At 40.0% G+C, this 27,926-nt stretch overlaps 1 protein-coding gene across 1 annotated transcript in view; it reads right to left on the bottom strand.

Moving 5' to 3' along the window:
- Nucleotides 1-13,460: 13,460 nt before the first annotated feature.
- Nucleotides 13,461-27,926, bottom strand: part of LOC142683475 (beta-1,3-galactosyltransferase 5-like) — a 72,901-nt gene continuing 58,435 nt past the window's right edge. Inside the window, exons 2-3 of the mRNA XM_075847330.1 lie at nt 14,779-15,345; nt 13,461-14,695 (exon numbers count right to left, since the gene is read on the bottom strand). Of these exons, the coding sequence (XP_075703445.1) occupies nt 14,235-14,695; nt 14,779-15,340 (1,023 nt within the window). The 5' untranslated portion in view covers nt 15,341-15,345 and the 3' untranslated portion in view covers nt 13,461-14,234. The remainder of the gene's footprint in view (nt 14,696-14,778; nt 15,346-27,926) is intronic.

A 27,926-nucleotide genomic window follows, 5' to 3' on the forward strand; every position in this document is an offset into this window, starting at 1 on the left:
GTAATATGTGAGGAGTACATCAGGGTATATGTAAGCTGTGAGGAGTACATCAGGGTATATGTAATATGTGAGGAGTACATCAGGGTATATGTAATCTGTGAGGAGTACATCAGGGTATATGTAATATGTGAGGAATACATCAGGGTATATGTAATATGTGAGGAGTACATCAGGGTATATGTAAGATGTGAGGAGTACATCAGGGTATGTGTAATCTGAGGAGTACATCAGGATATATGTAATATGTGAGCAGTACATCAGGGTATATGTAAGCTGTGAAGAGTACATCAGGGTATATGTAATACGTGAGGAGTACATCAGGGTATATGTAATATGTGAGGAGTACATCAGGATATATGTAATATGTGAGGAGTACATCAGGGTATATGTAATATGTGAGGAGTACATCAGGGTATATGTAATCTGTGAGGAGTACATCAGGATATATGTAATCTGTGAGGAGTACATCAGGGTATATGTAATATGTGAGGAGTACATCAGGGTATATGTAATATGTGCGGAGTACATCAGGGTATATGTAATATGTGAGGAGTACATCAGGGTATATGTAATATGTGAGGAGTACATCAGGGTATATGTAATCTGTGAGGAGTACATCAGGGTATATGTAATATGTGAGGAGTACATCAGGTTATATGTAATATGTGAGGAGTACATCAGGGTGTATGTAATATGTGAGGAGTACATCAGGGTATATGTAATATGTGAGGAGTACATCAGGATATATGTAATATGTGAGGAGTACATCAGGGTATATGTAATATGTGAGGAGTACATCAGGGTATATGTAATATGTGAGGAGTACATCAGGGTATATGTAATATGTGAGGAGTACATCAGGTTATATGTAATATGTGAGGAGTACATCAGGATATATGTAATATGTGAGGAGTACATCAGGGTATATGTAATATGTGAGGAGTACATCAGGATATATGTAATATGTCAGGAGTACATCAGGATATATGTAATATGTGAGGAGTACATCAGGATATATGTAATATGTGAGGAGTACATCAGGATATATGTAATATGTGAGGAGTACATCAGGGTATATGTAATATGTGAGGAGTACATCAGGATATATGTAATATGTGAGGAGTACATCAGGATATATGTAATATGTGAGGAGTACATCAGGGTATATGTAATATGTGAGGAGTACATCAGGGTATATGTAATATGTGAGGAGTACATCAGGGTATATGTAATATGTGAGGAGTACATCAGGGTATATGTAATATGTGAGGAGTACATCAGGATATATGTAATATGTGAGGAGTACATCAGGGTATATGTAATATGTGAGGAGTACATCAGGGTATATGTAATATGTGAGGAGTACATCAGGATATATGTAATATGTGAGGAGTACATCAGGGTATATGTAATATGTGAGGAGTACATTAGGGTATATGTAATATGTGAGGAGTACATCAGGGTATATGTAATATGTGAGGAGTACATCAGGGTATATGTAATATGTGAGGAGTACATCAGGGTATATGTAATATGTGAGGAGTACATCAAGGTATATGTAATATGTGCGGAGTACATCAGGGTATATGTAATATGTGAGGAGTACATCAAGGTATATATAATATGTGAGGAGTACATCAGGGTATATGTAATATGTGAGGAGTACATCAGGATATATGTAATATGTGAGGAGTACATCAGGATATATGTAATATGTGAGGAGTACATCAGGGTATATGTAATATGTGAGGAGTACATCAGGGTATATGTAATATGTGACGAGTACATCAGGATATATGTACTCTGTGCGGTGTACATCAGAGTATATGTAATATGTGAGGAGTACATCAGGGTATATGTAATATGTGAGGAGTACATCAGGATATATGTAATCTGTGAGGAGTACATCAGGGTATATGTAATGTGTGAGAAGTACATCAGGGTATATGTAATATGTGAGGAGTACATCAGGGTATATGTAATATGTGAGGAGTATATCAGGATATATGTAATATGTGAGGAGTACATCAGGATATATGTAAGCTGTGAGGAGTACATCAGGATACATGTAAAATGTGAGGAGTATATCAGGGTATATGTAATCTGTGAGGAGTACATCAGGATATATGTAATATGTGAGGAGTACATCAGGATATATGTAATATGTGAGGAGTACATCAGGGTATATGTAATATGTGCGGAGTACATCAGGGTATATGTAATATGTGAGGGGTACATCAGGATATATGTAATATGTGAGGGGTACATCAGGGTATATGTAATATGTGAGGAGTACATCAGGGTATATGTAATATGTGCGGAGTACATCAGGGTATATGTAATATGTGAGGAGTACATCAGGGTATATGTAATATGTGAGGAGTACATCAGGGTATATGTAATATGTGAGGGGTACATCAGGGTATATGTAATATGTGAGGGGTACATCAGGGTATATGTAATATGTGCGGAGTACATCAGGGTATATGTAATATGTGAGGAGTACATCAGGGTATATGTAATATGGGAGGAGTACATCAGGGTATATGTAATATGTGAGGAGTACATCAGGGTATATGTAATCTGTGAGGAGTACATCAGGGTATATGTAATATGTGAGGAGTACATCAGGATATATGTAATCTGTGCGGAGTACATCAGGGTATATGTAATCTGTGAGGAGTACATCAGGATATATGTAATCTGTGAGGAGTACATCAGGGTATATGTAATATGTGAGGAGTACATCAGGGTATATGTAATATGTGAGGAGTACATCAGGATATATGTAATATGTGCGGAGTACATCAGGGTATATGTAATATGTGAGGAGTACATCAGGATATATGTAATATGTGCGGAGTACATCAGGGTATATGTAATATGTGAGGAGTACATCAGGATATATGTAATATGTGCGGAGTATATCAGGGTATATGTAATATGTGAGGAGTACATCAGGGTATATGTAATATGTGAGGAGTACATCAGGGTATATGTAATATGTGAGGAGTACATCAGGATATATGTAATATGTGCGGAGTACATCAGGGTATATGTAATATGTGCGGAGTACATCAGGGTATATGTAATATGTGAGGAGTACATCAGGATATATGTAATATGTGAGGAGTACATCAGGGTATATGTAATATGTGAGGAGTACATCAGGATATATGTAATATGTGAGGAGTACATCAGGGTATATGTAATATGTGAGGAGTACATCAGGGTATATGTAATATGTGAGGAGTACATCAGGGTATATGTAATATGTGAGGAGTACATCAGGGTATATGTAATATGTGAGGAGTACATCAGGGTATATGTAATCTGTGAGGAGTACATCAGGATATATGTAATATGTGAGGAGTACATCAGGGTATATGTAATATGTGAGGAGTACATCAGGGTATATGTAATATGTGTGGAGTACATCAGGGTATATGTAATATGTGAGGAGTACATCAGGATATATGTAATATGTGAGGAGTACATCAGGGTATATGTAATATGTGAGGAGTACATCAGGGTATATGTAATATGTGAGGAGTACATCAGGGTATATGTAATATGTGAGGAGTACATCAGGATATATGTAATATGTGAGGAGTACATCAGGGTATATGTAATATGTGAGGAGTACATCAGGATACATGTAATATGTGAGGAGTACATCAGGATATATGTAATATGTGAGGAGTACATCAGGATATATGTAATATGTGTGGAGTACATCAGGATATATGTAATATGTGAGGAGTACATTAGGATATATGTAATATGTGAGGAGTACATCAGGGTATATGTAATATGTGAGGAGTACATCAGGGTATATGTAATATGTGAGGAGTACATCAGGGTATATGTAATATGTGAGGAGTACATCAGGATATATGTAATATGTGAGGAGTACATCAGGATATATGTAATATGTGAGGAGTACATCAGGGTATATGTAATATGTGAGGAGTACATCAGAATATATGTAATATGTGAGGAGTACATCAGGATATATGTAATATGTGAGGAGTACATCAGGGTATATGTAATATGTGAGGAGTACATCAGGGTATATGTAATATGTGAGGAGTACATCAGGATATATGTAATCTGTGAGGAGTACATCAGGGTATATGTAATATGTGAGGAGTACATCAGGATATATGTAATATGTGAGGAGTACATCAGGATATATGTAATATGTGAGGAGTACATCAGGGTATATGTAATATGTGTGGAGTACATCAGGTTATATGTAATATGTGAGGAGTACATCAGGGTATATGTAATATGTGAGGAGTACATCAGGGTATATGTAATATGTGAGGAGTACATCAGGATATATGTAATCTGTGCGGAGTACATCAGGGTATATGTAATATGTGTGGAGTACATCAGGGTATATGTAATATGTGAGGAGTACATCAGGATATATGTAATATGTGAGGAGTACATCAGGGTATATGTAATATGTGAGGAGTACATCAGGGTATATGTAATCTGTGAGGAGTACATCAGGGTATATGTAATATGTGAGGAGTACATCAGGATATATGTAATCTGTGCGGAGTACATCAGGGTATATGTAATCTGTGAGGAGTACATCAGGATATATGTAATCTGTGCGGAGTACATCAGGGTATATGTAATATGTGTGGAGTACATCAGGGTATATGTAATATGTGAGGAGTACATCAGGGTATATGTAATATGTGAGGAGTACATCAGGGTATATGTAATATGTGCGGAGTACATCAGGGTATATGTAATATGTGAGTAGTACATCAGGATATATGTAATATGTGAGGAGTGCATCAGGGTATATGTAATATGTGAGGAGTACATCAGGGTATATGTAATCTGTGAGGAGTACATCAGGATATATGTAATATGTGCGGAGTACATCAGGGTATATGTAATATGTGAGGAGTACATCAGGATATATGTAATATGTGAGGAGTACATCAGGGTATATGTAATATGTGAGGAGTACATCAGGGTATATGTAATATGTGAGGAGTGCATCAGGATATATGTAATATGTGCGGAGTACATCAGGGTATATGTAATATGTGAGGAGTACATCAGGATATATGTAATATGTGAGGAGTGCATCAGGGTATATGTAATATGTGAGGAGTACATCAGGATATATGTAATATGTGAGGAGTACATCAGGGTATATGTAATATGTGAGGAGTACATCAGGGTATATGTAATATGTGAGGAGTACATCAGGATATATGTAATATGTGCGGAGTACATCAGGGTATATGTAATATGTGCGGAGTACATCAGGGTATATGTAATATGTGAGGAGTACATCAGGATATATGTAATATGTGAGGAGTACATCAGGGTATATGTAATATGTGAGGAGTACATCAGGGTATATGTAATATGTGAGGAGTACATCAGGGTATATGTAATATGTGAGGAGTACATCAGGGTATATGTAATATGTGAGGAGTACATCAGGGTATATGTAATATGTGAGGAGTACATCAGGATATATGTAATATGTGAGGAGTACATCAGGATATATGTAATATGTGAGGAGTACATCAGGGTATATGTAATATGTGAGGAGTACATCAGGATATATGTAATATGTGCGGAGTACATCAGGGTATATGTAATATGTGAGGAGTACATCAGGATATATGTAATATGTGCGGAGTACATCAGGGTATATGTAATATGTGAGGAGTACATCAGGATATATGTAATATGTGCGGAGTATATCAGGGTATATGTAATATGTGAGGAGTACATCAGGATATATGTAATATGTGCGGAGTACATCAGGGTATATGTAATATGTGAGGAGTACATCAGGATATATGTAATATGTGAGGAGTGCATCAGGGTATATGTAATATGTGAGGAGTACATCAGGGTATATGTAATCTGTGAGGAGTACATCAGGATATATGTAATCTGTGAGGGGTACATCAGGATATATGTAATCTGTGAGGAGTACATCAGGGTATATGTAATATGTGAGGAGTACATCAGGGTATATGTAATATGTGAGGAGTACATCAGGATATATGTAATATGTGCGGAGTACATCAGGGTATATGTAATATGTGAGGAGTACATCAGGATATATGTCATATGTGAGGAGTACATCAGGATATATGTAATATGTGTGGAGTACATCAGGGTATATGTAATATGTGAGGAGTACATCAGGGTATATGTAATATGTGAGGAGTACATCAGGATATATGTAATATGTGTGGAGTACATCAGGGTATATGTAATATGTGAGGAGTACATCAGGATATATGTAATATGTGAGGAGTACATCAGGATATATGTAATATGTGTGGAGTACATCAGGATATATGTAATCTGTGAGGGGTACATCAGGATATATGTAATCTGTGAGGAGTACATCAGGGTATATGTAATATGTGAGGAGTACATCAGGGTATATGTAAGCTGTGAGGAGTACATCAGGGTATATGTAATACGTGAGGAGTACATCAGGGTATATGTGATACGTGAGGAGTACATCAGGGTATATGTAATATGTGAGGAGTACATCAGGGTATATGTAATACGTGAGGAGTACATCAGGATATATGTAATATGTGAGGAGTACATCAGGATATATGTAATATGTGAGGAGTACATCAGGATATATGTAATGTGTGAGGAGTACATCAGGGTATATGTAATATGTGAGGAGTACATCAGGGTATATGTAATATGTGAGGAGTACATCAGGGTATATGTAATATGTGAGGAGTACATCAGGGTATATGTAATATGTGAGGAGTACATCAGGTTATATGTAATATGTGAGGAGTACATCAGGGTATATGTGATACGTGAGGAGTACATCAGGGTATATGTAATATGTGAGGAGTACATCAGGATATATGTAATATGTGAGGAGTACATCAGGGTATATGTAATATGTGAGGAGTACATCAGGGTATATGTAATATGTGAGGAGTACATCAGGGTATATGTAATATGTGAGGAGTACATCAGGGTATATGTAATCTGTGAGGAGTACATCAGGATATATGTAATATGTGAGGAGTACATCAGGGTATATGTAATATGTGAGGAGTACATCAGGGTATATGTAATATGTGAGGAGTACATCAGGGTATATGTAATATGTGAGGAGTACATCAGGGTATATGTAATATGTGAGGAGTACATCAGGGTATATGTAATCTGTGAGGAGTACATCAGGGTATATGTAATATGTGAGGAGTACATCAGGATATATGTAATATGTGAGGAGTACATCAGGGTATATGTAATCTGTGAGGAGTACATCAGGGTATATGTAATATGTGAGGAGTACATCAGGGTATATGTAATATGTGAGGAGTACATCAGGGTATATGTAATATGTGAGGAGTACATCAGGATATATGTAATATGTGAGGAGTACATCAGGATATATGTAATATGTGAGGAGTACATCAGGGTATATGTAATATGTGAGGAGTATATCAGGATATATGTAATATGTGAGGAGTACATCAGGGTATATGTAATATGTGAGGAGTACATCAGGATATATGTAATATGTGAGGAGTACATCAGGATATATGTAATATGTGAGGAGTACATCAGGATATATGTAAGCTGTGCGGGTACATCAGGATTAGAGATGAGCGAACCGGGACAACCGAACCCGGTTTCGGTCCGAACATCGGGAAAAGTTCGGTTCGCAGCGAATCCGAACTTCACCGGGTTCGGCCGAACCCGTTTTGACCAAACCCGGCTGCATTTTGGCGCCTGCCACATGTTAGATGTAAAATGGAGGATTTCGCAAGATCACCTGACATCAGGCTATCCCATAATGCCTTGCAAACGGCTTTCCCAGCCAATCGGGAGGCAGCATAGGGGCGGGCTCAAGCCTGTAATAAAAGTCTATGCACGGAGCTCAGCGGCCATTTTACAGGCAGGAGCTGTAGGGATATCATCTCTGTGCAGTAAGGGAAAGCTTTAGGAATCTAAAAGGCAGGAATCCAGCAATCGAAGGGGCTCATCCACTACTCACTACTCAGCCAGTGTGTGAATACGCTTTTATAAGGGGCTCATTCCCGTTGCATCCAACTTGCAATACTGGCAGGCTTTGTAGTACTACAATGCCCAGCATTCCCTGAGTCAGTGCAGTGGCTGATAGAAATTCTCATTCATTGCCATTTGCCAAGCCAGTGTGTGAATACGCTTTTAGAAGGGGCTCATCCCCGTTATCGTTAACATAACAATCCATCTTGCAATACAGGCAGCCTTTGTAGTAGACGTAGTACTACAAGGCTCAGCATTCCCTGAGTGCACCGCGGCGTGGCTGATAGAAATTCTCATTCATTGCCATTTGCCAAGCAGTGTCAGTGTGAATACGCTTTTAGAAGGGGCTCATCCCCCAGGTTTTGATTCAACTTGCTGCACTCCAGCAGTGAAATGTCTGGTAAAAAAAAGGTTGTGAAAGGACGGGGTAGAGGAAAAAACACCCATGCCGTCTCCTCTTCCAGTCCAAATGTTGGATCTGTTGGTGCCAGACCCAGTACCAGCATTTGTGGCACAAGACGTGCCCAGTTCCACTAGTAGCAGCTGCCATGTGCCTGCTGATAGTAGTAGCAGTATCAGCAAGCCAGACTTGTCCATCTCCTCCGGTGGGCGGGTTACTTTAGACAATACGGCCATTGTGGACTGGTTGGCTGGCTCGCGGTCATCTCAGCAGGAAGACTCTGACGATCTGCCTTCAAGCCAGGTTTCGTTGGATTCCAGATCCTCTACAGTTCCTTGGCACAGTGACAGTAGTAATATGAGTATTTCTAGCGTTTCCATTCCATCATCTATGTCTTCGCTCCCCCTTCCTAGCGGGAAGCCATCTTTCCTGAGAGTCCTAAGAGACATCTCCTCGGGTGCGAAGGAAGATACTGAACAAAATAGTGATGATGATTTGTTTTCCGCGAGTCAGCCAACGGTGTGTGTTGCGGCGGTGGTGGAGGTGGAAGCGGTGTCCGAGACGCATAGCTGTGGTAGTGGGGGTGTTGGTGGTGGTAGCCGTGGTGGCAGACGCAGTAAGGAGGGGGGGCATGGAGCCCGCCATGATGTCACATCACATTCACAACTCAGTGACAGAAGTGGCGGGGATGATGAGGAAGGCTATGATGATGATGTTGTTTTAGACAGGACGTGGGAACCAGGTGACGAGGTGATGACGGCGTCAGAGGAGGAGGGTAGTAGTGGCGGCACTGGCCGTGATAAACAGCCAAGCCGAGGTAGGGGCAGAAGTCAATCTGCAAAACGTTGCAGCGGTAGGGTCAGCTCAGGAGCCGGTGACGGCGACACTGATGCTACTGGTGTAGGCTCCCGAAAAAAGCCTGGCAGACAAGGGGCAAGCTCGGGTGGTGGTGGTGGTGGTGGTGGTGGTGGACGTGGTACTACCTCTTTACGGTACTCTGCCGTGTGGCAATTTTTCTGTACCTTCCCGGAGGACGAATACATGGCACAGTGCCGTATCTGCAAGCAGAAAGTAAGGCGTTGGCAGGGCAGCAATGTAGGAACTACCACTCTACGTAAACACATGGAGCGGCATCACAAGGCCATGTGGGACAATCGACATGCCCCACCATCATCATGTACATCTGCCGCTGCTGCTGCTCCGAGTCCCTGTCATCTAAGTAGTAGCCAGGCCTTATCCACCATGTCGTTGTCATCATCATCATCACTGTCATCTAGTGCTCCTCCTACGTCCCGTCAGTTATCCATTACGGAATCGTTGTCCAATAAGCAACAATATATACCCAGTCATCCACTTGTCGTGCGGCTTAATTCACACCTGGCTAAGTTGTTGGTGGTGCAGTCGCTGCCGTACCACCTGGTCGACTCCGCCGGCTTCAAGCAATTGATGGCGTGCGCTCAGCCTAGGTGGCGAATACCTAGCCGACATTACTTCTCCAAAACAGCTGTCCCTGCCTTGCACAAGCACGTGGAGGAAAAGGTGTGCCAGTCCTTGCAATTATCCGTGTGCAGCAGGGTACATGCCACCGTCGACACGTGGAGCAGCAACTATGGGCAGGGACAGTACATGTCTTTCACGGCCCACTGGGTCAATATTTTGCAGTCCGATGCACCACCGCAGCAATGCCAGGCATTACCACCTCCACGCTTGTATCTTTCTGGTTCAACTCCGGACACCAGGCGCCTACCATCCTCCTCCTCCTACTCCTCCTCCTCCTTGCCTTCCTCCTTGGAGGTCTTCCCGTCCCCGACAGGACACAGCGTATCTTCCACTCCTCCTCCCTCCTCTTTTCATAGGTGCAAGGTGAAGCGCCACAACGCTGTCTTACACCTGCTGAGCCTGGGCGAGAAAAGCCACACAGGGCAGGAGCTGCTGCTGTGCATCAAGGAGGAAATCGCACGCTGGCTGTCTCCTCTGAAACTCACACTGGGCAATGTTGTCTCTGATAACGGGAAGAACGTTGTGGCTGCACTGCGTCTAGGTCACCTGACACACGCTCCTTGCATGGCACATGTGATCAATCTGGTCATAACACGCTTCTAGGGTTTGCGTTCGCTTTAGACGTTCGTATGCATTTAAGCACGCCCTCCTGGACTTGCAGCGTCAAAACAATCTCCCAGAACACAGCCTGATTTGCGACGTTCCAACACGCTGGAATTCCACCCTGCACATGTTGGACCGTCTGTACGAACAGCGGAAAGCCGTGAATGATTTCCTGATGCAGCAGACGGGCAGCGCTTGGAGCCAGTGTAATTTCGAGCTCAGGCACTGGCAGCTGGTTAGAGACACATGTCGCGTTTTGAGGCCCTTTGAAGAGGCCACACGATTTGTGAGCCGTGACGCTAGCGGAATGAACGATGTTATGCCGCTGATATTCATTATGGAGCAAACGCTCACAGCGATGATTCAGCAAAGGATGGAGGAAGGATCACATCTGGCTATGGATGTTGAGGAGGAGGAGGAGGATGAGGATGAGGAAACAGGACCTGAAGAGGAGCTGGATTTGGAGATGGAATCACAGGAAGGGATAGGGGACGAGGCAGCCGCACAACATGACAGTGATGGTGGTGATGACGAGTCTGACGACGACCTTGATGATGGACAACCATGGCAGTATGGGGCGGAGATGGAAACAACCGGGCCCTCTGAAACGCTGGCCAGGATGGCGAGCTGTATGCTTCGTTACTTGCGCGCTGACTGTCGTATTGTTAGCATGAAGCAAAGAGATGAGTACTGGATAGCCACACTTTTAGACCCTCGGTATAAAGCCAGAATGGGGGAGTTTTTTGCGCCTTCCGAGAGGGAGGCAAAATTGGCTTATTATCGAGAGAAGCTATGCAGCCAGCTTGTCACGGCTTTCAAACGGCAAACACCCGCTGCAAGCATGTCTGACCGGGGGGCCACTCTCCGCTCCCCACTGTCTCATCGTTCCACCGCCTCTGGCAGAGCTACCTCTGCAATAGGCGGCAGCAGAAGCAGCAGCGGCAGCAGCAGCAGCAGCCAATTCAGTTTGGAAAATATGATGACAACATTTTTACATCCAATACCCCGACCTGACACACATCGTAGTCACCAAAGGGATGTTCACCATCACCAGGTGCATCACCTAAACAGCCAGGTTCACTCGTACCTGGACTGTGCCCTTTCTCCGTCAGAAATGCTGATCCCAGACCCCATGGACTTCTGGGTCAGCAGATTGGATCATTGGCAAGAACTGGCCCAGTTTGCCATGGGTGTACTGTCTTGTCCACCCTCCAGTGTAGCGTCAGAGAGGGTATTCAGCGCGGCAGGGGGCTTCGTCACCCCTAAGCGAACAAGATTGTCCGCCAACAGCTTGGATAATCTCACGTTTCTGAAAATGAATCAAGCGTGGATCGGTGAGGATTTTAAAACCCCTGTGCCTGATGCCACTGATTAGATCTGACATTGCTGCTGCTGCTACTGCCGCCTGCTACTGCCGCCTGCTACTACGGGATTCTGTCCTGTCCACTCTTTTTTTAATGTGCCGCTGTTGGTGCTGCTACTACTTCTACCATCAATCCACCCCCAGTGCCGTCTGCTACAAGCAGGCCTGCCCCACCAGAGGGCTTTGTCCTGTGACTATCCAGTGTCTTTTAATGTGCTGCTACTACTACTACCACCACCACCACCCTTGCTGTCCGTTGGCTACCTCTACTACCACCAATACACCTCCACTGCCGTCTGCTACAAGCAGGCCTGGAGGGCTTGTGAAAAGCCATTGCTTGTTGCTTTTACATCCATGTATGGATGAACCCTGGCAGGCATCTGCCACCATAAAGGGTCAATTTTTTGAGGGCTTGTCAAAAGCCATTGCTTCTTCTTTTACCACCTTATATGTATGAACCCTGGCAGGCATCATTAATTTTTGTACCTTTTTCAACAATGCATTAAGCATACAACATGCACAAGTGCAGTGGTTTCTGTTAGTTATCTCCGTGTCCCATCCGTTTTCCTATAGCCATACATGTTGGCGTAACTTTGACACTAACTTTGCCTTAAAGACAGCTCAAAAGTACTTGGATATACTCATGGGTGACCTAAGAGTGTTATACACGATTTTTAGGGGCTTTCTTGAATTACAGGTTCGGTCAGAACTAGTTCGGTCCGAATCGAACTTTTCCGTGAAATTCGGCGAACCAGCCGAACCGAACTTTTCATAAGTTCGCTCATCTCTAATCCTCACCTTCAGCAACGCCTGTCTTCTCCCTCGCGCCGCAATGACAACTAGATGCCAATGAAAAATAACTCCCCTTCAGGTAACTCTGCTACCTGTCAACCGAAAAGTCATCCACCACAGGGTCTACCTCTTGACTTTTATCATTCTTAGCCTTTTGGCATGTACTGTAGCTGCCACCATGGTCAGCACGTCCTACCATTGTGCAATCACTCACAAAATGGCGCTATACAGTACTAGGCAATTTGAAGACAACCGCTCCTGGCTTGTAGCCAAAAATAGGGAGAGGTGTTGAGTGTGGTCACTAGTAGGGTGTGTCCTCCCACATTTACAGCAGCTGTAAGTCAGGTTGCTATGCCTGATTCATCTTGCTGTTTTTACGGAAAGTGCTCCCTCTGGTGGCCAACATAGGAAAACATGCCAATTTAATATTACATTTTTAATATTTCCCACCTTGTGGAAGAAAAAAAAAAAGACAAAAAAAACCAAAATATATAAAAATAATAAGTAACTTATTAAAAAACAATTGAATTTGCGACACATTCCCTTTATTTTTTCATGAGCCGGCATGAGGGGGAGGGGGAGCAGCAGGAGGAGACATCTGATTAGCTTGACCTGACGCAGGAAGGGGAGGGGGATTCTCTTTTTGGAACCATAAGTGCAATTTAAGACCAAAAGATTTGTTTTTCACTGTAAAGTCCAGTAAAATACTCACAATTTTATTGGTGTATAGAAAAATATATATATATATGAGTCAGTGCCCAAAAACATTGAGAATACAACATGATAACATCTGCCAGGGGAATCTCTACTACTATTTAATTATTACTAATAAAGTATGTGAGCTCTGGAAACAAAAGAAGATTGGTTGGCAACACTAGCACTCAGCGTCAGTCTGCTGCTACAAAAGCAAAAGTCTGTAACATTAAAATGTCACATTACCAACCTATAAATCCCAGATTCAAGAATACAATATAGCATTTATGCAGACAAACTCGTCACAGTGCACTATACTACATAGAACTAGAGGTGCTGAGGAATGTAATTTTACTTTGGACTGTATGTAGACTTCACTTGTAGAATAAAGCGGAGTAATAAAGCTGTAAAGAATAAAGATACAATCCTTAACACTTTACGATGTAGCAAAGGGAAATATTTCCAGGCTTCCAGTTGCTTAGTCGTAGAGCCCAAAAACACAGGTAGTCTGGTATATAGCAGATAGGAGCGTGGATGGAACTACGAGTGATGAAATTGTGGTCACCTAAATAAGGAGCAACCACAACTAACACAGTCTGCAAAATGCAAGGGAGCCCCAATAAATATGCCGATGAGTCCCACAGCCCTGCTACATCTGAGAAACACTCTAATACTTGGTGTAGGCAGTTAGAAGAGGAGTCACCAGACAATAAATACATTGATTATTAAATAAATTAGACAGTCGTGAGGTCCTCCTCCCCTAGTGTCTGGAGCAAACCTTCTTGAGATTTGACTTGTTGCGTTGTCGGCTTTCGATTGACCACCATTGAGTCACCTGAGGTTGGATGTTGTGCTATTACACTTGGCTTCTTGGACCTGATTCCATACATGGACCAGGACGTCGGGTCCTAAGCTGTGTACCACGAGAGCTCGCTGGTAGACGCATGGGTCAAATCTCAGCCCAAACACATGAAATTGACTGTCGTGTTGGAGAGTGAGATTGGCAGCCAAAGATAAGAACCCCAAATAGACATCATCCAGAGGAAAGACGGGCAGCTTTAGGGACACATCATAGAGGAGCTTGACTAAGGGTCCCGGGTAGAGGAAGCCTCCACCAGATAGGAAGTAGGGATATTTAGAATTTGGAAACAAGGTGTACGAGACTTTATACTTGGAATGGCGAAGGACGATGGAATGTCTCTGCAGTGCTCCGTGCAACGTGGATGGAGATGAAGAGTGCTCCTTAATGAACCGAACCAAAGATGTGGGATTGACAAACGTATCGTCGTCTCCTAGAAGACAAGACAAACACATAAGGACTACCTGCGACATAACATGAGGTCCATGACTACCCACGTGATACTATACCACTGACCTTTGAATATAAATGATGCCTGAGGTAGATTGTAGTGCAACCACTCCAGAAGACATCGTTCCTTCAGGGACAAGTTGTGATGTCCTTCAAGAAAATCCCACAGTAAGATGTCCCCGTATTCCTCTCTCTCCATCTTTACTAACTCCATGTGCTTATTGTCATGGCTTTGTCCCATCAAGAAGACATGCCTCACCCTGTAATCAAAAATGTCCACTTGTTTTGCCCATGTTCCTCTTAGCGCCCCCCGTCTGCTGAAAGATGCTGGGTGGGATTTGATGGCCAGTACCAATAGAGGTGAAGTGTCCCCAATCTCTAAAATGGGGTTGTGGAGGAGGGAGCAGCGGTAACTCTGAAGGTAAGGAAACTCTTCTTGGAACTGTGAGAGGTTTAGGTGGTACATGTAGACCCCATCATTGAGCGTCACTGACGTTCTTTTTGGCTCAGGCGGCTTTACATGGATCACATGGGTCTTGGCTATAAGATGTAGACTTATTATTGCAAGGAGCAATATAACGCCCATAAACAGAAGAATTTTGAACCAATCTACAATCCGGAGCCTCATGATATCTGCAAGAGAACACAAAGGAACGTGAGTGAGAATAAGATAGCAGTCCTACAACCTCCATAGTCCTACAACCACCATAGTCCTACAACTTCCATGGTCCTACAGCCACCATGTTCCAACAACCCCCGTAGTCCTACAACCACCATAGTCCTACAACCACCATAGTCCTACAACCTCCATGGTCCTACAACCAGCATGGTCCTACAATCTCCATAGTCCTACAACCACCATAGTCCTACAACCACCATGGTCCTACAACCTCCATGGTCCTACAACCTCCATGGTCCTACAACCACCATAGTCCTACAACCACCATAGTCCTACAACCACCATGATCCTACAACCACCATGATCCTACAACTACCATGATCCTACAACCTCCATGATCCTACAACCTCCATGGTCCTACAACCACCATGGTCTTACACCCACCATAGTCCTACAACCTCCATGGTCCTACAACCACCATAATCCTACAACCACCATGATCCTACAACCACCATGATCCTACAACCTCCATGATCCTACAACCTCCATGATCCTACAACCTCCATGGTCCTACAACCACCATGGTCCTACAACCACCATAGTCCTACAACCACCATAGTCCTACAACCACCATGATACTACAACCGGTTGTACTTATACCTGTGATTTGGTGTATCTACCTGTCCCTGCTTGTGTATTGACTTACTTTTCTTCTGCCACTTGGAGTAATTAATAGTCTAGTTCAAATGCACACTTGTTCATTGTGACATGCATTTATGTAATAACCCCACCCCTTTGCCCCCTTCCTTTTTGTCTTGTTATATGTAGTATACGTACTTACCTGGATTGTTGTTCTTTAAAAATTATTCTAGTACCTGAAGAAGGTGGTTAAGACTGAAACGTTGCACTCTGCCACTGGCATTTAAAATAAAATAAAAATGATCTTTATTTCAATTGGTGTGCCGGATACTCTTTTCTTACTCATTATCGGGTTGGGTCCCTATCCGTGCAAAACCCTTTCCCCTCCGTACCTGGTGCTATGTGAACCTTTACACAAATGATCCTACAAACAATATGATCCTACAACCACCACAGTCCTACAACCACCATGATCCTACAACCACCATAGTCCTACAACCACCATAGTCCTACAACCATCATGATCCTACAACCACTATAGTCCTACAACCACCATGATCCTACAACCACCCTAGTCCTACAACCACCATGATCCTACAACCACCATAGTCCTACAACCACCATAGTCCTACAACCACCATGATCCTACAACCACCATAGTCCTACAACCACAATAGTCCTACAACCACCATGATCCTAAAACCACCATAGTCCTGCAAACAGCATGATCCTACAACCACCCTAGTCCTACAACCACCATGACCCTACAACCACCATAGTCCTACAACCACCATGATCCTACAACCACCATAGTCCTACAACTACCATGATCCTACAACCTTCATAGTCCTACAACCACCATGATCCTACAACCACCATAGTCCTGCAATCACCATGATCCTACAACCACCATAGTCCTACAACCTCCATGGTCCTACAACCACCAGAGACTAACAACCATCATGATCCTACAACACCATACATACTACAAATCACACCTACCATACATACTACACATCATACCCAACATATACTACCATACATACTACACATCATACCCACTATACAATACCATACATACTATACATCATACCTACCATACAATACCATACACACTACACATCATACCCACCATACTATACCATACATACTATACATCATACCTACCATACTATACCATACATACTATACATCATACCCAGCATACATTACCATACATACTATACATCATACCTACCATACAATACCATACATACTATACATCATACCTACCATACAATACAATACATACTATACATCATACCCACCATACATACTATACATCATACCCACTATACCATACCATACATACTATACATCATACCTACCATACAATACCATACATACTATACATCATACCCACTATACCATACCATACATACTATACATCATACCCACCATACAATACCATACATACTATATATCATACCCACCATACAACACCATATATACTTCTACATCATACCCACTATACCATACCATACATACTATACATCTTACCCACCATACAATACCATACATACTATACATCATACCCACTATACCATACCATACATACTATACATCATACCTACCATACAATACCATACATACTATACATCATACCCACTATACCATACCATACATACTATACATCATACCTACCATACATACTATACATCATACCCACCATACAATACCAAACATACTATACATCACACCTACCATACAATACCATATATACTATACATCATACACACCATACAATACCATACATACTATACATCATACCAACATACAATACCATACATACTATACATCATACCAACCATACATTACCATACATACTATACATCATACCCACTATACCATACCATACATACTATACATCATACCTACCATACAATACCATACATACTATACATCATACCCACCATACAATACCATACATACTATACATCATACCCAACATATAATACCATACATACTATACATCATACCCACCATACAATACCATACATACTATACATCATACCTACCATACAATACCATACATACTATACATCATACCCACCATACAATACCATATATACTATACATCATACCCACCATACAATACCATATATACTATACATCATACCAACCATACAATACCATACATACTATACATCATACCCACCATACAATACCATATATACTATACATCATACCCACCATACAATACCATATATACTATACATCATACCAACCATACAATACCATACATACTATACATCATACCCACCATACAATACCATATATACTATACATCATACCCACCATACAATACCATATATACTATACATCATACCAACCATACAATACCATACATACTATACATCATACCCACTATACCATACATACTATACATCATACCTACCATACATACTATACATCATACCCACCATACAATACCAAACATACTATACATCACACCTACCATACAATACCATATATACTATACATCATACACACCATACAATACCATACATACTATACATCATACCAACATACAATACCATACATACTATATATCATACCAACCATATATTACCATACATACTATACATCATACCCACTATACCATACCATACATACTATACATCATACCTACCATACAATACCATACATACTATACATCATACCCACCATACAATACCAAACATACTATACATCACACCTACCATACAATACCATATATACTATACATCATACACACCATACAATACCATACATACTATACATCATACCAACATACCATACCATACATACTACACATCATACCCATCATACATACTATACATCATATCTACCATACAATACCATACATACTATACACCATACCTACCATACAATACCATACATACTATACATCATACCCACCATACATTACCATACATACTATACATCATACCCACCATACAATACCATACATACTATACATCATACCCACCATACATTACCATACATACTATACATCATACCCACCATACAATACCACACATACTATACATCATACCCACAATACAATACCACACATACTATACATCATACCCACCATACAATACCATACATACTATACATCATACCTACCATACAATACCATACATACTATACATCATACCTACCATACAATACCATACACACTATACATCATACCCACCATACAATACCATACATACTATACATCATACCCACCATACATTACCAAACATACTATACATCATACCTACCATACAATACCATACATACTATACATCATACCAACCATACATTACCAAACATACTCCACATCATACCTACCATACAATACCATACATACTATACATCATACCAACCATACATTACCAAACATACTATACATCATACCTACCATACAATACCATACATACTATACATCATACCCACCATACAATACCATATATACTATACATCATACCCACCATACAATACTATACATACTATACATCATACCTACCATACAATACCATACATACTATACATCATACCAACCATACAATACCATACATATTATACAGCATACCTATCATACAATAATATACATACTATACATCATACCCACCATGCAATACCACACATACTATACATCATACCCACCATACAATACCATACATACTATACATCATACCCACCATACAATACCATACATACTACACATCATACCCACCATACAATACCATACATACTATACATCATACCCACCATACAATACCATACATACTATACATCATACCCACCATACAATACCATACATACTATACATCATACCCACAATACAATACCACACATACTATACATCATACCCACCATACAATACCATACATACTATACATCATACCCACCATACAATACCATACATACTATACATCATACCTACCATACAATACCATATATACTATACATCATACCCACCATACAATACCATACATACTATACATCATACCTACCATATAATACCATACATACTATACATCATACCAACCATACAATACCATATATACTATACATCATACCTACCATACAATACCATATATACTATACATCATACCAACCATACAATACCATACATACTCCACATCATACCTACCATACAATACCATACATACTATACATCATACCAACCATACATTACCATATATACTATACATCATACCTACCATACAATACCATATATACTATACATCATACCTACCATACAATACCATATATACTATACATCATACCCACCATACAATACCATATATACTATACATCATACCAACCATACAATACCATATATACTATACATCATACCTACCATACAATACCATATATACTATACATCATACCCACCATACAATACCATATATACTATACATCATACCCACCATACAATACCATATATACTATACATCATACCCACCATACAATACCATACATACTATACATCATACCCACCATACAATACCATATATACTATACATCATACCCACCATACAATACCATACATACTATACATCATACCCACCATGCAATACCATATATACTATACATCATACCCACCATACAATACCATATATACTATACATCATACCCACCATACAATACCATACATACTACACATCATACCTACCATACAATACCATACATACTATACATCATACTCACCATACAATACCATACATACTATACATCATACCTACCATACAATACCATACATACTGTACATCATACCCACCATACAATACCATACATACTATACATCATACCCACCATACAATACCATATATACTATACATCATACCCACCATACATTACCATACATACTATACATCATACCCACCATACAATACCATACATACTATACATCATACCTACCATACAATACCATACATACTATACATCATACCCACCATACAATACCATACATACTATACATCATACCCACCATACAATACCATATATACTATACATCATACCCACCATACAATACCATGCATACTATACATCATACCCACCATACAATACCATACATACTATACATCATACCTACCATACAATACCATACATACTATACATCATACCCACCATACAATACCATACATACTATACATCATACCCACCATACAATACCATATATACTATACATCATACCCACCATACAATATCATACATACTATACATCATACCCACCATACAATACCATATATACTATACATCATACCCACCATACAATACCATATATACTATACATCATACCCACCATACATTACCATACATACTATACATCATACCTACCATACATTACCATACATACTATACATCATACCTACCATACAATACCATACATACTATACATCATACCCACCATACAATACCATACATACTATACAGCATACCTATCATACAATATTATACATACTATACGTCATGCCAACATTACAACAATAATTAACAGTCAGGCCCCAGGCATTGACCCACACTCACCCTCCCCATTTCGACTGTACAGCGTCAGTAAGTTGTATGTAAAGCAGCATACGTTTCGTTGTGTGTTGCGTAGCATACAAGTTCCTGATGCGTATCGGTGCACATCTTTGCTAGAGCCTGATGTGGAAACCTGAGAGGGCCTGGGAGCGCCCCCTTCGGTCCTACTTCACTTCTAATTCCGGTTGCGGTCTTAGCCCTGCGACCACAGTCTTTATTCCACTGTTTACACAGGGCAATTATCGGCAACGAGCGTTATATGAACCCTTGTCTGCCCGATAGTCTGCCATTGTAAAGCCCCTTTTACTTCTAGGGGCTGATGTAAAAGTATATTCCCAGCATCCAACTTGAGAAGTGAGTATTTCATTAAAAGTCGGAATTTAAAATGTTGAAACCACTCAAAAAGGATGTGATCATAGAAGAGGAAAATGAATAACTGGGATCTCTTACACCACAAAGGCGTCAGTGTTAAAACGAGGTCCCATCCAGAAACTAAACACCACCCTAAAAATAGTAGCATGGAAAAAAAGAAAAATATCAAATGGACTCCTCTGACTTTGATAAAAAATGAGAAGATTCGGTTTTGTTCAAAGAGGTGGACACCATAGACCAAAGCCCTTTGGGCTTAAGAGGGAATCTTCTTTTTCTACTGACGGGAATTCGACTATTGACTTAGCCAGTGATGACGAAAACAATTGTAGTCAAAATACCGAACCAGATAAGACACATGGAAAAAATGTATTTTTGTAGAAGAAAGGGAAAAAGGAAAATACGGAGAGGAGCAAAGGAGGTCCTAAAACAAGACGGAGAAGCGGCAGATACCCGATAGTAACAACATCATTATTCACACTGATCTTGAGCTCTCGACATGTTTCATTACTAAGTCGTGGTCTCGGGTTTTCATCAGTAACTTTGCCAAACATTTTTTATATACACACAAGGACTTTTAACTATTGTGCTGCCAAGTACCGTATTTTTTGGACTATAAGACGCACTTTTAGACAACAGAAAATAGGAAAAAATTTCATCTTTTACTTCTTTTACAAAGAAAAAACTATTGGTTACAAAAAATAATTTGTTCAGTTTCACCACATGTGAAGCACATCATTGGTCGGGAAGGGGTTAAGTAAGGAGCGGTCAGGGGGCCTGGCGCTCCTGGTTCCCTTGACTGCCGACTATAAGACGCAGGGACTTTTTAGTAGGATTTATTCTTGCTAAAAACTGTGTCTTATAGTCCGAAAAGTACAGTATATGGCATGGAGAAATGTCCAATACAGTGGAGGCAGCAGAGGAGAAACTTGGCGACATCGCTTTGGATAATATGGACCTATATGATTTGGATAAACTATGGAGAAAGGGGAAAACCAATACGGACAGTCCAACGGACCAAAATTCCCTTCCAAAACATCCCACCTGAATTCACGGATTTGCGTAAGAAATGTAATACAAAGTCCAGCATGTCCTCAACTCCATATGTACGGCATTTATGGAAGCAATTCAAAGGGAGCTCGATCTAGTTAAGTTCAGGGACAACTTCGCTAAGTGGATAAGAAAATCCCTCAATGAACTTTGGACAGATGATCGTTATCTTGACTCCCGTGAATTGTTGCTGCTTTATAACTCAACACCATTGAGAAAGTCAAGTGAAAGTTTATTGCCATTGTGTATCTAACTCTAAGAGACAGATTAAAAGATAGTGGGAAAAATCCAAGGAGGAAATGTTGTTCTTCTCATGGGGCAATGCTATGTCAACGAGTGCAAGAGACAACTAATTTACTCAATCGAAAACTCGCACTTGCTTTGGAGGAGTGCTTAGGGCCTGTTCACATCTGCGTTGGAGGCTCCGTCACAGATCCGTTCCAAAATGCCGAAAACAATAATGCAGTGCCATTACTTCCGGTAAAACAACGGACACCATGACGGAAACCTGACGTTACCCGTAAAAGTTAATGGATTCGGTCGGGTGCCGATGCTGTCCTTCATTCAACGGATCCGGTGCTTCTGGTAATTTTGTTGTTCTGCTCCTCTGATGGTGCAAAGTAACAGAAACACCAAACAGAGATGTGAACAGACCCTTAATTAGTTAACGTGAACTCAAATACTTGGGGATTAGGAAACTGCGTACCCCTACAATATACAGACCCACCAGGGTACATGAAAACAAGGAACAACCTCCAGGATGGTCAATTAGATCCGGCTGTAGAGGCCCTACCGATCACCACCGAAAGTACGTCAATGAGAAGATCAAGCCCTTTGTAAAACGACTTCCATCATTTGTCCTCGATACAGAAGACCTCCTGAGAAAAATGAATAATCTAAGGATAGATCCAGATTTTTTAGTAGTGGGATTGGATGTGGAATCTTTATACTGTACACGTCAATTCCCATTGGCAAAAAAATTAAGAGCGGCTGCATACTTCCTGGAAGAGGGGTGAATGGGTCCATCAGAATGAATTCATTATTGTAATGCTGGACTTTGACTTTTGAATTACAATTGCTTTACCTTTGATGATAGACACTACCGCCAGATACAGGGGACAGTGATGGGGTCATTTTGCACCCCTTTGTATGCCTGTCTACCCTTGCGGTGGTGGGAACAGTTTATGGTGTACTTGAATCCAATCTTTACGAAGAATGAGGCTGGCTGGAATAGGCACATGGATGATCTGCTTGTGTGCTGGACGGGATCGGTCCAGGACTGGGACTCCTTTTTTAAGGACCTGAATGAAAATACCTTGAATATTCCGTTGACATATACATATAGTCACTCAATAATTAGCTTTCTTTATTTAAATATTCAGAGAAAGGGGAATGAAATAACTAATTCTACATTTCGAAAACCCACTCCATTGCAAAGAAGGGGAAGTTTTGTTAGAAAGGTTTTGCGAATTTGCAGAAATTTTACCAAGTGTATCGGATTAAGAACAAAAGCAACTGATTTGTCTGAACGGTTTAGTCCTCGGGGCTAATCAAAAAGAGTTATAACACGTGGATACATAAGAGTCCTGAGATGTGACAGAAATGAGACACTAGTTGGGCAAAAAACAGGAATGTAGGACAATTTTTTTGCTTCATTTCTCGATATGGCTCCAATTGGGAACTCCTACATAATTTGATGGTTAAAAACTGGTCTCACTTGGTACTAAATGATCCAAACCAATGCTGTTTGGGTACAGTCCCTAGTATGGTCCCAAAATGGGCATCAACATTTGAAAGACTTTTTGGTCAAATTAGAATTATGGTTGAAAATTCGTCCAAATGTAATGTAGAAATGTGGATCCCGTACGTCCTGTAGATCGGTACTAAAATATGACAAATCTACAGAAACTAACAACCATTTACGATTTGCGAATGGAAGAGGATGAGGGAGAAACAAACCTTTCTTGAAAAAGAAAACTATGTGTTTCTACGCCCTGGATACACCATCCCCTAAGGGGTTAAAAAACGAGATTAGGTTTAACATGTTCCTCAAAAAATAACAGAATACTGAAGATTTGGTTTATCTGTATACCTTCCTTCATCCTGTGGTTGAGGGCGGTAAATGCCCTCATGACTGTCTCCGGACATGGCATCATACCCACCATGCAATACCATACATACTATACATCATACCCACCATACAATACCATACATACTATACATCATACCCACCATGCAATACCATACATACTACACATCATACCCACCATACAATACCATATATACTATACATCATACCCACCATACAATACCATACATACTACACATCATACCCACCATACATACTACACATCATACCCACCATACATACTATACATCATACCCACCATACAATACCATACATACTACACATCATACCCACCATGCAAAACCATACATGCTATACATCATACCCACCATGCAATACCATACATACTATACATCATACCCACCATACAATATCATACATACTATACATCATACCCACCATGCAATACCATACATACTATACATCATACCCACCATACATACTATACATCATACCCACCATACAATACCATACATAATACACATCATACCCACCATGCAATACCATACATGCTATACATCATACCCACCATGCAATACCATACATACTATACATCATACCTACCATACAATACCATACATACTATATATCATACCCACCATACAACACCATATATACTATACATCATACCCACCATGCAATACCATATATACTATACATCATACCCACCATACAATACCATACATACTATACATCATACCCACCATACAATACCATACATACTATACATCATACCAACCATACAATACCATACATACTATACATCATACCCACCATACATACTATACATCATACCTACCATACAATACCATACATACTATACATCATACCCACCATACATACTATACATACTATACATCATACCTACCATACAATACCATACATACTATATATCATACCCATCATACAATACCATACATACTATACATCATACCCACCATACAATACCATACATACTATACATCATACCCACCATACATACTATACATACTATACATCATACCTACCATACAATACCATACATACTATATATCATACCCATCATACAATACCATACATACTATACATCATACCCACCATACAATACCATACATACTATACATCATACCCACCATACAATACCATACATACTATACATCATACCAACCATACAATACCATACATACTATACATCATACCCACCATACATACTATACATCATACCTACCATACAATACCATACATACTATACATCATACCCACCATACATACTATACATACTATACATCATACCTACCATACAATACCATACATACTATATATCATACCCATCATACAATACCATACATACTATACATCATACCCACCATACAATACCATACATACTATACATCATACCCACCATACATACTATACATACTATACATCATACCTACCATACAATACCATACATACTATATATCATACCCATCATACAATACCATACATACTATACATCATACCCACCATACAATACCATACATACTATACATCATACCTATCATACAATACCATACATACTATACATCATACCCACCATACAATACCATATATACTATACATCATACCCACCATACAATACCATACAATACCATATATACTATACATCATACCAACCATACAATACCATACATACTATACATCATACCCACCATACAATACCATACATATTATACATCATACCCACCATACAATACCATACATACTATACATCATACCTACCATACAATATAATACCATACATACTATACATCATACCCACCATACAATACCATACATACTATACATCATACCCACCATACATTACCATACATACTATACATCATACCCACCATACAATACCATACATACTATACATCATACCAACATACAATACCATACATACTATACATCATACCTACCATACAATACCATACATACTATACATCATACCCACCATACAATACCATACATACTATACATCATACCAACATACAATACCATACATACTATACATCATACCTACCATACAATACCATACATATTATACATCATACCCACCATACAATACCATATATACTATACATCATACCCACCATACAATACCATATATACTATACATCATACCAACCATACATACTATACATACTATACATCATACCTACCATACATTACTATACATACTATACATCATACCCACCATACAATACCATATATACTATACATCATACCCACCATACAATACCATACATACTATACATCATACCCACCATACATACTATACATACTATACATCATACCAACCATACAATACCATACATACTATACATCATACCCACCATACATTACTATACATACTATACATCATACCCACCATACAAAACACCATACATACTATACATCATACCCACCATACAATACCATACATAATACACATCATACCCACCATGCAATACCATACATGCTATACATCATACCCACCATGCAATACCATACATACTATACATCATACCTACCATACAATACCATACATACTATATATCATACCCACCATACAATACCATACATACTATACATCATACCCACCATGCAATACCATATATACTATACATCATACCCACCATACAATACCATACATACTATACATCATACCCACCATACAATACCATACATACTATACATCATACCAACCATACAATACCATACATACTATACATCATACCCACCATACATACTATACATCATACCTACCATACAATACCATACATACTATACATCATACCCACCATACATACTATACATACTATACATCATACCTACCATACAATACCATACATACTATATATCATACCCATCATACAATACCATACA

Source organism: Rhinoderma darwinii (assembly GCF_050947455.1).
Source record: "Rhinoderma darwinii isolate aRhiDar2 chromosome 3 unlocalized genomic scaffold, aRhiDar2.hap1 SUPER_3_unloc_2, whole genome shotgun sequence".
In the NCBI taxonomy this organism is placed as follows: domain Eukaryota; kingdom Metazoa; phylum Chordata; class Amphibia; order Anura; family Rhinodermatidae; genus Rhinoderma; species Rhinoderma darwinii.